Source organism: Rhinatrema bivittatum, unplaced genomic scaffold (assembly GCF_901001135.1).
Source record: "Rhinatrema bivittatum unplaced genomic scaffold, aRhiBiv1.1, whole genome shotgun sequence".
Classification (NCBI taxonomy): domain Eukaryota; kingdom Metazoa; phylum Chordata; class Amphibia; order Gymnophiona; family Rhinatrematidae; genus Rhinatrema; species Rhinatrema bivittatum.
Genome location: NW_021820940.1, coordinates 27,379 through 44,164, shown reverse-complemented (window position 1 = coordinate 44,164; position 16,786 = coordinate 27,379). Strand labels below are relative to the sequence as shown.

Genomic DNA, 16,786 nt, shown 5'->3' with positions numbered 1-16,786 from the left:
AAATCCTGGGAGTAAGGGGGAGACGCCACGAGGTCCCGCAGGTCTGCCTGCAGCTGATGAGGCCCGAGCGCAGGGATTCAGAGGGGGAGGGGTAGGCTGGGAGCCCCTCTCCCATTTCTTTCTTAAGCCTATGATGTTTTTGATTCCTGATTCCCATACACTTCAGCAATGTTGAAGTTAGTCTCATGGAATGTTAATGGGTTAGGTACCCCAATAAAGAGAAGTAAAGTTCTGGCACGACTGAAGCGACTCCATGCCGATGTGGTGTGTCTCCAAGAGACCCATCTCACAGCGCTAGAGAGTAGCAAATTGCGACGAGACTGGGTAGGCAGATGTGACTATGCTGCCGCGTGCCACCGTAAAGGGGGAGTAGCGATCTTAATCCACAAGGCAGCAAACTTGCAAGTGACTAGCACATTTCCTGACCCGGAGGGCCGTTATATCATATTGATCGGAACTTGGGAAGGCAAACCAGTCACTATTTGTTCACTGTATGCCCCCAATCTCTATACGCATAAATTCTTTGTTGACCTCGGTAATTTACTACACGTACAGGCACAGGGCACATTGTATGTGGCAGGAGACTTTAACATGGTTCATGACCCGGCTCTGGACAAGAGTATGCCCACACATGCCCCTCAGGGACAGAGAAAGAGAGGAGTGGCTTATCTTTGCCAGCAGCTAGAGCTGCTTGATGTATGGCGCACGCTGCATCCCACAGAGCGTGACTATACCCATATCTCTAAGGCACATGGTACGCAATCAAGAATTGATTACATTTTAGTTTCACAGAGCGCTTTCTTTGACGTGTGCCAGGCTGGGATAGAAGCCCCTTCTGTCTCAGATCACACCCCGGTCTCCGTGACGCGGCACTCCCAACCCACCGATCATCGCACCCGGATATGGCGCTTCCCTGCGTTTCTAAAAGACGACTGTCATTTCCAACAGTTCCTCAAGAGGAAATGGAAAGAGTATGCCATAAATAATAGCGGACATCTAGACACGCCGCATCTTTATTGGGAGGCAGCGAAGGCGGTCATGAGGGGGGAAATCATCTCATACGTGCATACTAGAAATAGACAAATTAATCAAGCGATTTTGCAACTTGAATCCTCCTTACAGGAGAGGAAACGAGCCTATCACTCAAAACACTGTCCAGAGTAGAGAGGCCTATTATAGCGTGTTGGGCCGACTAAAACACCCTTTTGGATAAAAGAGCCCAAGCGTATGATTGGAGGAGACAACGGGACTTCTTTCGATTTGGAAATAAATCGGGACGCCTACTGGCGAACCTGACAAGGACCCACCGGCCCAAGGCCTTTGTGGCCCGGTTGACCACCCCAGCGGGCCTATTCACGGCCAATGAAAAGGAAGTAAGTGAAGTATTTCGCCAGTTTTATAGTCTACTTTATTCATCTGACACTGTGGGGGACCAGGCCGCAGAGGAGGCCTTTTTTCAGGACCTCCCCATACCGGTTCTAAATGCGTCCCAGCGGACTTTTTTGAACCGCCCCTTGCAGGCTTATGAAATTGGCCAAGCGATAAGTGCAGCAAACACAGGCAAGTCCCCGGGCCCGGACGGGCTCTCCTATGAGTTCTATAAAATCATGTCGGCTTTTCTGATTACTCCCCTCACAAACTATTATGAAGCGGGCCTAACCAATAGTACTTTCCCAACCACCTTTAACGAAGCTCATGTTATCGTATTACCCAAGCCAGGGAAGGACCCAACTAACCCCGCCTCATATAGGCCAATCTCCTTGTTAAATTGCGATTACAAAATATTAGCCAAGATATTAGCAGAACGCTTGAACACATTTATGCCCCGCTTGATCTCCCCAAGCCAGGCGGGATTTGTTAAGGGCCGTAAACCCAATGCTAATATGATAAAATTGTTGACGGCTATAACCCTCTGCCAGCAGCACAACATACCGGCCCTAGCCATAAGTCTGGACTCAGAGAAGGCGTTTGATCGTGTTGAGTGGGTATACTTGTTTTCCGTCCTGCAACGGTTTGGCATCCAGGGAGATTATTTGAGATATCTGACCTTGCTATACCATAACCCCCTTTCTCGCGTTTTTGTAAACGGGTGTCTTTCCAGCGCGGTGACAGTTCAGAGGGGAGTCCGGCAGGGCTGCCCCTTATCGCCCTTGCTTTATATCCTAACCCTCGACCCTCTACTTAGGAAGCTTGCACACAATCCCTCAGTGGTTGGGGTGGGAGGACCAGAGCATGTGTTTAAGACAGCAGCCTTTGCCAACGATATCCTGATTTTTATTACCAAACCCAAGTCCTCCCTACCGGAAGTACTGGACACACAGCGCCGGTTTGGTCTTTTTGCGGGCCTGAAGATAAACTATGCAAAATCGGCGGCGCTGGATGTTACAAATACAGTACGCGCTCGGTGGGAAGGGGCTTTCCCCTTACGGTGGGCGGAGGGATCGCTCACTTACCTGGGGATTCGTGTCCCAAGCCGGGGGGGAAATCTTTACAGAGATAATACCAAACCCTTGTTACAGTACACTTTAGATACGTTGAAAAGATGGACGCTGCTTCCCTTGTCCCTTACGGGACGCATACAGCTATATAAAATGATGTTAATCCCAAAATGGCTGTATGTGCTGCAGATGGCGCCACTCTGGATCACGAAAGCTGATCACAGAGTGATCCAGATGGCCCTACGCGGTTTTTTTTGGAAAGGTAAAAGAGCACGTATCCCCCTTTCGGTGCTGATGACGCCTAGCGAAGAAGGGGGCCTGGGATGCCCAAACCTGGAGCTCTATAATTTAGCTTGCTGCCTTCGGCATGTCAGTGATTGGGCTTTTGCTACCTCGTCCCTGACCCCATATTCATGTCTCCTGGAGTGGTTGAGCGTTGCCTCCCTCAACCCCTTACTCCAACTCCCCCTACAGCATGTGCCTGCCCCTCTACGAGACCTAGACATCGTGCGCTCATGCAGGAAAGCGTGGCTTCTTTTGTGTAACCTGTGCACTGCGCCGAGTACCCCTACACCTTTGTTAACGCTTGTGGGTAATGCGTTATTCCCCCCGGGGAATAGAGGAGGGGTGTTTAAGAGGTGGCGGGAACTGGGGGTTGTTTATATCTCTGATGTGTTGGGGGATACAGGGGACAGTATCCTACCTTTTCCTATTTTACGAGACCGGTACCAGTTGGCGGAGGTAGATATCTATGCCTACCAACAATTAGCCCATTTCATCCACAAGTCACGCCCTAGGGTGGAGGAGACCCCACATACCAAGCGAGTACGGGAGATATTATCTACGAAGAAGGGGGGCAGGCCCACAATTTCAGGTTATTACGGTGCAGTGGGGGAGGTGGAGGGTGATCGACCCCCTCGCTCGCTGTATACTCGGTGGCAGACCTGGTCCCTCTTCTCACTGTCATATGCTGAATTTATGTCTTGCTTTAAAAATGTATGTGCTGTGGCGGGACAATGTGTTGTTGAGGGAGGTCCAGTACAAGTTTCTCTGGCGCTCTTATATTACGCCCTCCAGGGCATATAAAATGAAAATAGCCCCATCCCCGACCTGCCCCAAATGCCTCCATACAGATGGGGGATATCATCATTGTTTCTGGGATTGTATCTCGAGCTCCCGTTTTTGGAATCAGATTGCTAGAGCCTGTTCCTCATTTTTAGGCAGGACATTGCCGCCAGATCCCAATCTTTGGTTGTTTGGCGTCCAGTCCACTCTCCCCACCACATTACCGGCCCCAACACTCTTATTTATTTGGAAGGCGGGAGCAGTGGGGAAACAAGTTATCTTGACAAATTGGCTGAATAATACCGATCCCAGTTACGAGCACTGGTTTCGCCGTATGACCCGGCTGTGTTCCATGGAACACGCTCTTTTAACTTCCCGAGAGCCCCGGAGAACTGTGCTTACCTCACGCGTTTGGAGTGCATTCACGACTCACTTGGCCCCGATTACAGGAGTGGCCATGGATCCATGGCAGGTAGACCAGGACGCCGACCCGGAGAGGGACATACCTGCGACAAGTGAACGGACCTGAAATCTGGACACCTCGGACGGTCGCAGGAGATGCCCCTTTTGAGGAGCGGATTACCTTTTCCCAGGATTGGACTCACAGAGCACACTACCAGGACACTGGGGGGGGGGGGGGGGGGGGAGAGGCTTAGTCTTCTAGATTGTAACCAGGTTGTTCTTAACTGTTTGGAACGCTGTATCTTGTACTTATAAAATTCAATAAACAGATTACAAAAAAAAAAAAAAAAAACTGGGACGATTAATATTTGCCCAAGCCAAGGACAAGTTTAAACATCACTTGCAGCAGTTAGGCCGTCCCCAGGCTGATTGATCTGTGCTTTCCCTAGGAGCTCTCTCACTGATTGAGCACACAACCATTTTCCCGTATTTTTAATGAAATCAAAATAAATGTTTATGTACAAGTTTCAGCATATCACTTCCTCATCCAGGAGGCCCAGGACCCAGGCCTGATGCTGGAGCTGGGCCGTGACTCACAGCCTATTCCCAGTCCATCCTGCAGACCTCTTCTCCATGTGTCGGCAGTCCTAATTATCAGGCCGATACAGTAAAAGCCGCGGGAGATCCTGTGCGCGCGATTCAGTTAAAAAAAAAAAATATTCAAATTAGGGCCCGCGGTAAAAAGAGGCGCTAGGGACACTAGTGCGTCCCTAGCGCCTCTTTTTTGACAGGAGCGGCGGCTGCCAGCGAATTTGACAGCTGACGCTCAATTTTGCCGGCGTCTGTTCTTAAACCCACTGACAGCCACAGGTTCGGAAACTGTCAAAATTGAGCGTCTGGTTTTCAACCCGCGAGCCGCAGGCCGATTTAAATTTTTTTTTTTAAATTTTAAATTATTTTTAACTTTTGGGTAGGTGCTAATTTCTGAAAGTAAAATGTGCGGCTTGGCTGCACATTTTACTTACTGATTCGCGCGGGAATAACTAATAGGGCCATCAACATGCTTTTGCATATTGCGGGCGCTATTAGTTTCCGGGGGGGTTGGATGCGCACTGTACTGTATCGACCTGTGAGTAAGCCTGAGCCCTAAGGGGGTGGGCCACGGACCACCCCGATCCACCTGTGGTTACACCACTACTGTGGAGTATGAACTGGTTCAAAGACAGGAAACAGAGAGTAAGACTAATTGGTCAATTCTCTCAATGAAGAACGGTAAATAATTCAGTGCCCCAAGGATCTGTATTAGAACCAATGCTTTTTAATCTTCTACTATAACAATCACTATATAATCTCTCTCTATATATATGCACATCTATCTATGGTACTGGGTTCATATAGAGGTCTTTATATCAACTGTCTCTAACTATATATACTGTATACAGTGTGTATAGATATATATAGTATATTATCGAAAACTGTCAGGCATTGCTTGGGTTATCTGGTCCATAACAGCTATAAATGTTAATATTAAACAATAAATATTATTTGTTATTCCATATAATATATTTATCTTCTCCAACTCCACCATGCTATAGAGCTTTTCACTACAATATCTTATGTTATTTTATTTCTCATTATGTTTGGAGATGTTTTTTGTTTCCTGTTTTATGTACCGCACAGTTAGTATTCTGTTGCCTGACGTGTTACATGCAAACCGATGAGATGCTCTGCGAACTTCGGCATAAAAAAAGCTTTAAATACATAAATAAATAAATAAATGTTTTTTTAAGTAATTAACAAATATACATTTATATCCTTTGGTCATTCAATGCTTGCTATGTCTGCTCTGTAATTCAGGTTTTCTACCCACATTTTTTTTATAATTTTTATGCTGCAAGATGCACAGCAAACATTAAACATTGGGAGGGTAACTTTCCTACCGGCCCACGCCCAGGGACACGGCCATTTTATAACACGCGCATGTGCATATGAGCGCGTGTTATAGTCTCGCTGCACATCCAACAACTTCTACCGCGTACGTTGGGGGGGGGGGGGGATTTTAAATGGGATGCGTGCCAATGGCATTGCCAGTAAAACCAGTTCATCCCCAGTTTGCCCAGTTAGCAGCTAGCTTCACCAAACCCCCCCCTAGTTTAAATGCTTCATTTCCCCTCCCCCCCAGTTAAGCCCAACCCTTCAAACCCTGCAGATATGCCTCGTTTTTTTAAAATATTTACACGGCATCCGTAGCCGAAGCAAAGTTACGCAGCGGACCAGATAACTCGTGTCTGAACAGATTTCCAACTGAAACATTTTTTTGCATTCACAACATACAAAAGATTATTTTGTGGGTGTTATAGCAGATTTATGAAAGAAATGTAGCAGAGAGGAGGCTGAAACCTAAAGACTGGTTAGGAAAATTAATGGAGACTGTGCTGCAGGAAAGGATCATGAACTATCTACAATGGGGTCCGTTGCTGGACCCGAGGCAGCATGGATTCACCAGGGGAAGGTCCCGCTGACTAATTTTATTGATTGAGTGATTAGAGAACTGGAGCAAGTAAGAGCACTCGATATGATTTGCTTGGATTTCAGCAAAGCTTTTGATACAGACCCACAGAGAAGGCTTGTGAATAAAATGAGAAGCTTGGGAGTGAGTGTCAAAGTGGTGATGTGGATTACAAACTGGTTGATGGATAGAAGACAGCGTGTAATGGTAAATGAAACCTGCTCTGAAGAGAGAATGGTGATAAGTGGAGTGCCACAGGGATCGGTGTTGGGACCGGTCCTGTTCACTACCTTTGTTAGCGACATTGTGGAAGGGATGGAAGGTAAAGTTTGTCTATTTGCAAATGATACTAAGATCTGCAACAGCATGGACACGCCAGAAGAAGTACAGAGAATGAGAGGTGATTGAAGGAGGCTTGAAGAGTGGTCAAAGATTTGGCAGCTGGGATTCACTCGGCCCATTCAATGGCTCAGGAAAAACATTAAGAAATAGTCATGTTTCAAGTACACATTCGATTTTTCAACAGTCTCCTATTTTTGCAATGACTACAGCCAAAAACCTCCGTGCCATAGTTGTACATTCATCTTATCAAGAACAAGGTCAAACCACCCCCGATAACCAATCACCAGGACAATACATGTGGCCACTATAATGAGTGCGATAAGATCACCCAAGGACCCCAACTGAGGTTACCTCAGTGTAAACCTTTTAAGTATCGACAACACTTATCCTGTACATATGAAGGTGTCATATATGCCCTATGGTACCTTTGTGGATTAATATACATCGTTTTTCCTATTAGGATGCATCGTACACGAATTCAGGAACAAATGAGCTGTATTCACCGCCAAAGAACAGAGGCACCAACGATAGCTCATTGGATAACGGCATCACATATAGCAGAGGAAATCAAAAAGGTAGGGCTCATTCAGCTACATCCATACTGAATAAAGAGATAGATTGGTCCTTATTTTATTAAAAATACTTTATTAGGTAATCATAACAAGCAGTTTTGACTCCCGCAGTGTTACATTGAGAGGATAGATTCAGGAGGGATTCTAGCAAATTATTCTGTTGTAGGGGGCAGTTTCTCTAAATGGGTTTATTTTGTTCAGACCTTGATGGGAATCAACCTCATTCATAAACCAAGTTAGATTAGGAATGATCTCAGTCTCTCTCCAATTCACAGCTAATGCCCTTGTCAGTACATGCATTATGCCAAAGAGCACCTCCCTCTGAAGGTCATTGGGTGTAATATTCACAGGAAACATAGCAAGGTGCTTGGAAATTCCTTTGAATTATGCTAGTGTAGATTCTTTCATATTTGCTTAGAGCAGATATATGACAAATATTTACCATAGGCAAAACATGTAAATGATTTTGCACCTGTGTGGATTGTTTGATGTAGTTAGAGACAATTTTTTTAATGAAACACATCACATTCAGAATAGTTAAATGGTTTCTCACTTGTATGAACTCTTTTGTGGTTATTAAGACTAGATTTATAAGCAAAACATTTATCACACTGAAAACATTTAAATGGTTTCTCACCAGTGTGGATTCTGTGGTGTATTTTAAGATCAGATTTCTGTAAGAAACATTTATCACATTCAGAACATTTAAATGGTTTCTCACCCGTGTGCATTCTTTTGTGGTCTTTAAGTTTATATTGCTGAGTAAAACATTTGCCACATTCGGAACATTTAAATGGTTTTGCACCTGTATGGATTCTTTCATGTCGCCTTAGAACAGATTTCAGACTAAAACATTTGCCACATTCAGAACATTTAAATGGTTTCTCACCTGTATGAACTCTCTTGTGGTTTTTAAGTTTAGATTGCTGAGTGAAGCATTTACCACATTCAGCACATTTAACTGGTTTCTCACCTGTGTGGATTCTTTTGTGTAATAGTAGAGAGAAGTGTTTAATGAAACATTTATCACATTCAGAACATTTAAATGGTTTCTCACCTGTATGAAGTTTTTTGTGGTCATTAAGACTAGAACAATGAGCGAAACATTTACCACAATCAAAACATTTAAATGGTTTCTCACCTGTGTGGATTCTGTGGTGTATTTTAAGATCAGACTTCTGTAAGAAACATTTATTACATTCAGAACATGTAAATGGTTTCACACCTGTATGGATTCTTTTGTGTTCTGTAAGTTTATATTGCTGAGTGAAACATTTATCGCACTCAGAACATTTAAATGGCTTCTCTCCTGTGTGAACTCTCTTGTGGGTTTTAAGTTTAGATAGCTTAGTGAAACATTTGTCACATTCAGAACACTTTAAAGGTTTGTCTTGTCTGTGAATTTTTTCTTGTTCTCTGAAGTTTGATTGCTTAGTAAACCATTCCTCACATTCAGGGCCCTGAAATGGTCTTTCTCCTGAGTGAATTCTTCCATGTTGGTGTAGCTCAGCTCCGAAGAAAAAGTACTTTTCAGACTGAGTGCATTTTAATGGTTTCTTTTTTAGGTGAACTTTTCCATGTGCTGTAACTTTTGTTTTCTTAGGGCTTCCTTTCTCTCCTTCAGTACCTATAAATGTTTTTTCCTTTCTGTGATATTGTTGGATAGATGTGTGACTTGTTCTCTCGGGGAACTTGTTCCCACATTCAATCAGTTTTTGCTGCTCAGCAGATTGTGAGTTTGAGGTTAAGTTTTCTGAAGTGTCAGCACTTTGAAATGGTCTCTCTCCTTCATTCAGTCTCTGTGTTTGTACAAGAATTGGGCAGTGGTTGGAATTCCTCTCTTGTTCAGAACATGCATATGGACTCTCTCCATTCTGGACTTCTTCTTTCACCCTATGTGAGGTTATTCTACTGATTCCTCCTGGACACTCAGCTGAAGGACCTGGGCTGTCTCTGGAGGGGTCTCTCTCTTTCCATTCCTCCGTCTGCTGCCCTTCACACATTCTCTGCCTCTCACTATTATTCCTGGCTCCATCTTCTGATGGATAAACATGAGAGTATATGATCATTAAGTTTACAGCAATGGAGAGAGACATATATAAGAAAATTGGCTCTTACTTGTTAATTTTTGGTACTGTAGTACTGTAGACTCCTAGGTTTTGCCTCCCTGCCAGCTGATGGAGACAGAGAGAGTCTCAATGTACATAACTCGAGGTGCAACCTGTAGTTCCTCAGAATTGATCTGTACCCAGGCCAAGATGATAACCATACTAAAAAAAACCCTTTTAACAATAATCTCCCACTGAAAATTGTATCCCAGAAAGAGTAAACAGACAACATGGAGAAATATTAACACTGCACTACATACAAAATCATAACGAGTGGCCGACTCTCCCACCCTCAATGGGCGGCTCTCTGGCCTGATCTGTGGTACTACAGGAACAGACATTAGCAGGTAAGAACCAATTTTCCTTTCCTGTTCATATCCCAGATCAGCCCAGACTCCTGGGATGTACCTAAGGTCCCCGTAACTTGGGTGGGACCTGGAGATTCCACTCGCAGAAAACTCTCACCAAAGCACATGGAAGCCAGCGCACAAATGTAGCCTTAGAAGCCTGACCCTCTGTGAAACATTCCCCAGAACAAAAAGGGTGATCTGATCTACGAAACTCATTAGTAACTTTCAGATACCTCAACCATCAATGTCTCCGTCCAAGAGCAGAAGGCCTATTACATGAGACGCGGAGGAATCCAAACCTAGAAAGGTTGGAAGATCCGCAGTCTAATTAAGATGGAAGGCCGAAAAAGAAGCACCGTGCATGACCACACTCTGCGCTCTGATATCTGCAGAAACAGATCTCGGCGTGATGAAGCCTGGAGCGCCAAAATCCTCCTGGCTGAACAAACAGCCATCAGGAAAACCACCGAAAAAGTCAAGTCTTTGAAGGGCGCCCCCCTCAGTGATTCAAACAGAGCCTCACTCAGTCCTCTAAGCCCCAGAATAAGATTCCAAGCCTTTCCTCACCAAGGGACGCAAACGCTTTGCTCCCCGAAGGAAAGGTAGGACATCCCCGATGTGTTGACAGAGAATAACCCTGTACCTTGCCTTGGAGATAGCTCAAAGGTGCTACCTGCACCCTCAGAGAGATAAAGGCCAAAACCTCCAGAAGGAAGTCAAAATATTCAGTACTGTAGCTCGAGTAGGGGTGGCAAAGCTATGGCGAAGTTAAATCTGTTACCGGAAGAGACGTACACCAGAGCTTGAAGATTCTCCAAACTCGCACATACGCTAAAGACGTGGAAGTCTGCCTGGCCTGCAACAAGGTGGTAATGAGTGTTTGGGAACATCCCTTCCACCACAGCCATCTCCTCTCAAAAACCGAGCAGCCTGATCCACTAATATCGAGCCCTGGAGCAGATGATGGGACAGATGAGCGAGCCCCAGCGGGGCTGCCTATGGCCAAGCTGACCAGATCCGTAAACCCTAGACGAAGGCGGCCGGTCTAAAGCCAGAACCTTAAACTGTCACCAAAAATCACAGCCCGAACTCACGGGAAAGGCTGCCCCCTTTCTGAGACCAGAACTCACCCCCCTCCAAGCCACTGCACCGCCAACTCAGGGAGCATAAAAACAAAATGGCACCCACGACGCCCACCAGGGCTTAGAACCCAGCAGCCCTGTCTCCTTGGGCGAGAGATAAGTGCCCCCGCTCTATCAGGGGACTCGCCACCCCCTCCCTCCCTCCCTGAAAACGGCACCAAACAATCTCCCGAGCGGGGCACGCAGTAGAAACGCCCTAACGGCACAGATCCAGGAGAAGGGGGGGGGGTCCATCAAAGCCAGCCCCCCTTAGAATTTCCCTCAGAAATAATCCGCTGTGCCCCAATTCCTTCACCCCCGTCGGAGAGATCCGTAGGATCTGCCCATCGCCCAAGACATTAAAAAATGGCTGCCGGACCACTGCCCCGAACCTTACCAGGAGAGAGAGGGACTGAGAGAGGCTGGGATGGATCCATCTTCCTCCCGCAGGCTAGAACCAGAGACGCTAAGCCTGCCCCGCAGATCCTGCGTGCATCGGGGCGCGATTATTATAACAGGAGCCTCTGTCATGGTCCCCGTGCTATCCCCCTCCCCCCCCCCCCCCACCATGACCGTAAGAGGGAAAACCCCCTGGACATCGCCTCCCGCGCAGGCAGTTACCAGGGTGCTCGCCAATGTAGAAGCATGCACTGGGCGCCCCCGCTCGCCTCGACGCCGCCGGCCTCCTCTCCCCGCTCCAGAGAGCGAGCGTCCGCTTCTAAATTAAACCGCCTGCGTGTTTCTCCCCCCCCCCTGCAATGCCGCTGCAACTATCCAGGCCTGCGCTTAGCACGAAAGAACCGTCCCGGCGCGGCGGGCTCCCCTTCCCGCCATCAGCGGCCCAAACGCTCTGCCTGCCGCCGGGCGACCCTGTGCTCCCGATCTCAGCGGGATCCAGCAAAATGGCGAGGCAATATTAAAATCGGAGAGGTGACCTCCTGCTCCCGCCACCGGCAGGACTGAGTACAGAGGCTCTCTGTGCTCTTCTGTCTTTTATTTTTTTGTGATTAAAACAATTTCTAAAAAAAAAAAAAAATGTTTGCACTGAGCGAGTCCGCCATGACGCCGCCGGACCCTTAGTGTCCCCCGACCATGGAAACATGCAACCCAGCAACACTGGCTGAGCAGCAAGACTCAACCACCAGAAGTCTCAGTCGCCGGTGGTGAGCTCCGCCTGCCCGCTGAGCACGCAGCCTGCTCGGCACGAGGGGCCGCCTCCACACTCTCCCAGCTTCAGTTCCTCTATTTCATGCAGATATATATAATTTTTCTATCCTCTGTTTCTCTTACCTATTTTTTTTTTTTTTTACACTGCGGGTTTTCCACCATCTTCCATCTGCTGGAGACAGAGAAATACTGAGGGAGTGCAGGTGGCACACTGGGTTATGTACAGTGTCAGTGAGACTCTCTCTGTCTCCATCTGCTGGCAGGGAGGCAAAACCCAGGAGTCTGGGCTGATCTGGAACTTACTGGAACGGGAGATAGCTCCATCTAATCACTGAATGTCAATAGGGTGACTATGGATCACTATCATATATAATAGAGCCTGGTGCTGCTTGTAGACAGGTACAGGTGGGCAACAGCCCATGAACAGAGGGGAACAGACCACGTCTGACCTCACCCTGCTGGTTCTGTGCCTCTCATCCTCACCTCCAGTCTCTGTTCTGTTTCCCTTCACTCCCCAAAAGCTCTGCCATGCCCTGCTGGAGACCTGGAATTCATTCAGGACCCGGGTCCCTGCACCTCAGTCCTGTCAGCTTAAAGTAACTGAACTCTAATGACTTAGTAATGAGAATTTAACTGAGAGCCAGTAATAAGATTCCCCTCTACATGTAAAGTGTAACATTCTCCATAGCCCATATTTTATGATAAATTAATGTTCTGCTCACCGCTCTTGGTCTCAGCCTCCTCCTCTCCTCCCTCCTGCTGCTCGCTGACAGGAGGATCCTCCATTTTCAGGATCTCTGCTGTGGGGTCAGGACTGTGACCTCGGCTGCCTGTTAGAGAAATGGGAAAACATCTTCAGCCTTTACCCAGTCTTGGACCCTGACCCAAGAAAAGAGAGAAGGCAGAGTAAAAGACAGGAAAGAGGAGAAGAGGAGGTAGAAATGGGACAAGAGAGGGGGGAGGGAAATGGTGAGGGAAGATGAGAGAGAGGGAGAAGAAAGGAAAGAGAAATCTGAACATGAAAGAGAAAAGCAGAAGGAATGGAAAGAGAGCAAACAAATTCTCCACACAAGAAAGGTCAGAGGGCAGGGACATGATTTAACGCCTCCTCCTCGCTGTGTCTGGTCCCGAGGAGGCCTCGTGTCTCAGCAATGTTTGGATCGGCCCATCAGTACCTTTAATCCAAGCTGCATCGCCTGCTTCATGCAGCTCCTCACAGGCGCCTGGGATGCTCAGGTTCCCTCTGTCCTCAGATCTCGGGGGCTCAGTCCCACGTCCTTCTTGCTTAAATCGGATTAAAATGTCAGGGGTGACACTGGGGGAGCCTGTGATGGGAAAAGATGGTTACAATATGTAGAAACGTTACCCCAGAGCCTGTATTATCAGTGCAAGTGAGCTCAGGATTATGCTGTGTTCATAGACACTGCCATCAGTGCAGCACTAAGAAAGGAGGGTGCTGCTGTGCTGATCATCATCAGAAATCCATTCTAACAGTATCATGATCATTTTAACACCGAGGTGGGCGACTTCATTCCTCAGGATCTACAAAACAATCTGCTGTGGTAACTGCTATTGCAAAAACATGCTGAACATTTCTACCTCAAAGAGTATTTTTGATAAAACCAGATGTTTTTTATCCAGCTGCCAGATTTCAGAAATCTGATTCTACCTGGCTCCTGCGCTTCATTATAATTATGTGAGGCAGGGTGGGAGATGTCACTAGAAGGCACCAAAGCCAAGGAATTCTTAGAGAGGAGGGCGAGGGAAGGTGGAAAGGAGACTCCTGGAGAAGAGGACAGGATATGAAGATGACGGAGGAATGTGCAGAGGAAACGTGAGAGAATATTTCTTTACTGACAGGGGGGTGGGTGCCTGGAGTCCCCTCCTGACAGAGGCAGCAGCAGCTTGCAACCAATCAGCAAATTTACACAGATTTAGGACGGACACAGAGGGCGGTGGTAAAGGCAGGTGGGGAGCAACGGGTACAAGAAACGAGGGAGGGGCCTGTGTGTTAGCTCAGTCGTATGGAAATCCAGAGGGAAGAGGAGGGGAGAATACAAGGCGAGGGCAGGGAGTGGTACTCGCCTGTTCCAGGAGGCTGAATCCCTTCAGGCGTCTCTGATTCAGGAGGATCCAGGAAGGGCAGATCTTCCTCTTGTTTAACGCTCAGTGAGAACACAGACGTTACAATCGGAAGGCCTGGGATGAGAAAACAAACGAGTCTAGGAGGAGTCACCCAGGACCTGCTAATATTATATTAGGAAATGGATTGGAAGTCTCCAAATGTTTGATGTTAATGCCCCATCTCCTGGGATCTGAAAATGCAGAGCCCTTTAAATCCAGAACATTTACTTACTGATGCTGGGGTCCTTCATGGTTTCCTTCCCCTCCAGCTCCCAGTGCTGAGGGAAATATTTCTCATCTTCCTTCTTAATCTTGAATACAACATCGGGATTAAGAATTGAATAACCTGCCAGTAAAGATAGCAAAATTACTTATACATTGTACTTGTGCAGGCCTTGGAGCTTTTATCTGTTCACTGTTCTGATGCAGACGTGTGTGTGAGTGTCTGTGTCTATGTCTGCGTTTGTGTGTGAGTGTGAGTGTCTGTGTCCGTGTGTGTGTGTGTGTGTGTGTGTGCGTGTGTCTGTGTCCGTGTGTGTGTGTGTGTGTGTTTGTGTGTGCGTGTGAGTGTGCGTGTGTCTGGTGTGTCTGTGAGTGTGTCTGAGTGTCTGCCCGCGCTCGCATCTTTGGGTATTTGTGTGACAGAGCTTGGTGAGAAGAGACACTTGCAGGCTGCCACTTTAGTAAGATTAAACCTTGGAGGGTTTCTGGTGCAGTCGTTTCTATTCATGACCCTCCTAGCTGGAGGCATTGCAGGTGCCAGTGCTCTCTGCCAGCCTGTGCCCTCCTGGAGAGGAGGACTCCCAGCTTCAAATCAGGAGCATCTGAGAAAGAGTTATCTTTGTATCCCAGGACTTGGGTTTTCCTATCTAGATGCCAGTGAGAGGGAGAGAGAGGATATTTGATCTGTGAAATATATAAAATGGTGCCGCAAAAAAACCATAGAATATTTGAATTTTCTTTTCTTCATTGTTTACAAAACGTATTTTAATAGAAAGTCATTGTTAATACAATCTATGATATATAAACATCCCCACAAGCCCGAGTGCTACCCCAGCCACACAAACAGACACCACCCACTGAAAACGTCACTAATCTCAGCGAGGACCCGAGTTTTGATGACTGCAGTTACTCTTCTGCAGGGGAGAAGTCCAAGCCATTAAACACACGATGCACTCTGCCCAACGTACAGTTTCACCCCCATACAGTAATCAGTGCCCAAACTCACATAAGATGCATTTAAATGTATTATTTCACAATATTTAATATGCTCCGCTCGATGTCTTGGTTTGAGCCCACTGGTTCCCATGAGATGAACCTCTGTCCCTCCTGTGTCAATACTTTAGAGACGCTGCCAGCTCTCCTAAAAGTCACAAAGAACCTTTGTTCTTCTACCCTGTGCTCCTTTTAACCTCCAATGACCTCCCAGCGGAGCCCCCTCCTTCCCCGTACAATCCTGGTTCTGACCCAATATATACCCGACTACTGCAAGGGCACAAAAATCGCATATATCGCTTGGGATGACCGACAATCCTATCCTGCCGGAAGTCTACATTCCCGCCGTTGAGTTTCTACAAAAAAAAGTGCGTCGAGTTCAAAAACACAAGAGCATGCTGAACGGGACCCACACCGAACTTGTCCAGTTTGTCTCCATGGTACTTAAATCTGATACTGGAAGACGTGAAGAAGTTACACGGTCTCGCAATGAACGATTCTCTCTCATCGCAAACACCGGTAATTCCTTAAACATAAGGCTCATGGCTTCAAACAGACCAATGGCGGTCAGCAATCGCCTGGACTTTGCTTGAAGGAGTAGCGCGAACAAACCTAGAAACCTGCGCCTTAACGGACGGTATGAATAGATTAGCAAGATTCACGTAAAACGTCCCTTTTATATGTTCCTTTATGCAAGACCTCACGTAGCCTCCAATCTGAAACCTCTGCAGGAGATCTAAACATCGGAGAACATAAAGAATCCCGACTTTCGTAAACCCGCAAATCCAAAAATGCTCTGTGTTCCTGATGGCACTGTTAGCTAAACTGAAGATCTGGATCTAGAGTATTAATCCACTGTACAAACTCTTGTAATGAATCCAATGGACCAAGCCCAATGCACAGGGCATCATCGATTCACCTTTTCCAAGGGATTATATATTTCCAAAACTCAGATCCATAAATATGTTGACTTTCGTATTGGTCAATGTGCAGAAGGGCAACCGAAGGGGCCATAGAAGACCCCCCCATCAGTTTGCCTTTAAATCTGATGATAGATTATATCTTCAAATAAAAAGAAACTTTTCCTTAGCACAAAAATAGGATCCTAGTTGGGATTAGGAAAGTTTTTAGTTGGGGGTGGGGATGGATTGGGGAGCACTCATGCTTTGGGGGATGATTATATATTTTGTATTGTATTTACAAAATGTATTCTAATAGAAAACCATTAACAATGAATAAATAAAATCTAAATATTTTGTATATTTCATGCAATTGCACTGGTGCCTTCAATGTAACAATACCGTGGTGATATTTGCTCTGTGACATCTGGTTACCACAGTGAGGAAGTGAGCTCCTTACACTTTTCAGCTTGG

The 16,786-nt window shown here is 46.5% G+C and overlaps 1 protein-coding gene across 3 annotated transcripts in view; it reads right to left on the bottom strand.

Moving 5' to 3' along the window:
- Positions 1-7,390: 7,390 nt before the first annotated feature.
- The window catches only part of LOC115082308 (zinc finger protein 708-like), a 36,672-nt gene continuing 27,276 nt past the window's right edge, over positions 7,391-16,786 (bottom strand). For 2 of the 3 annotated variants that reach the window (XM_029586542.1, XM_029586540.1), the window contains 5 exons: positions 14,431-14,544; positions 14,160-14,273; positions 13,250-13,399; positions 12,797-12,904; positions 7,391-9,366 (listed from right to left, as the gene is read on the bottom strand). In XM_029586542.1, coding sequence (XP_029442402.1) covers positions 7,838-9,366; positions 12,797-12,904; positions 13,250-13,399; positions 14,160-14,273; positions 14,431-14,544 — 2,015 coding nt within the window. In that variant the 3' untranslated portion in view covers positions 7,391-7,837. The remainder of the gene's footprint in view (positions 9,367-12,796; positions 12,905-13,249; positions 13,400-14,159; positions 14,274-14,430; positions 14,545-16,786) is intronic. The other variant, XM_029586541.1, reaches the window with a different exon arrangement.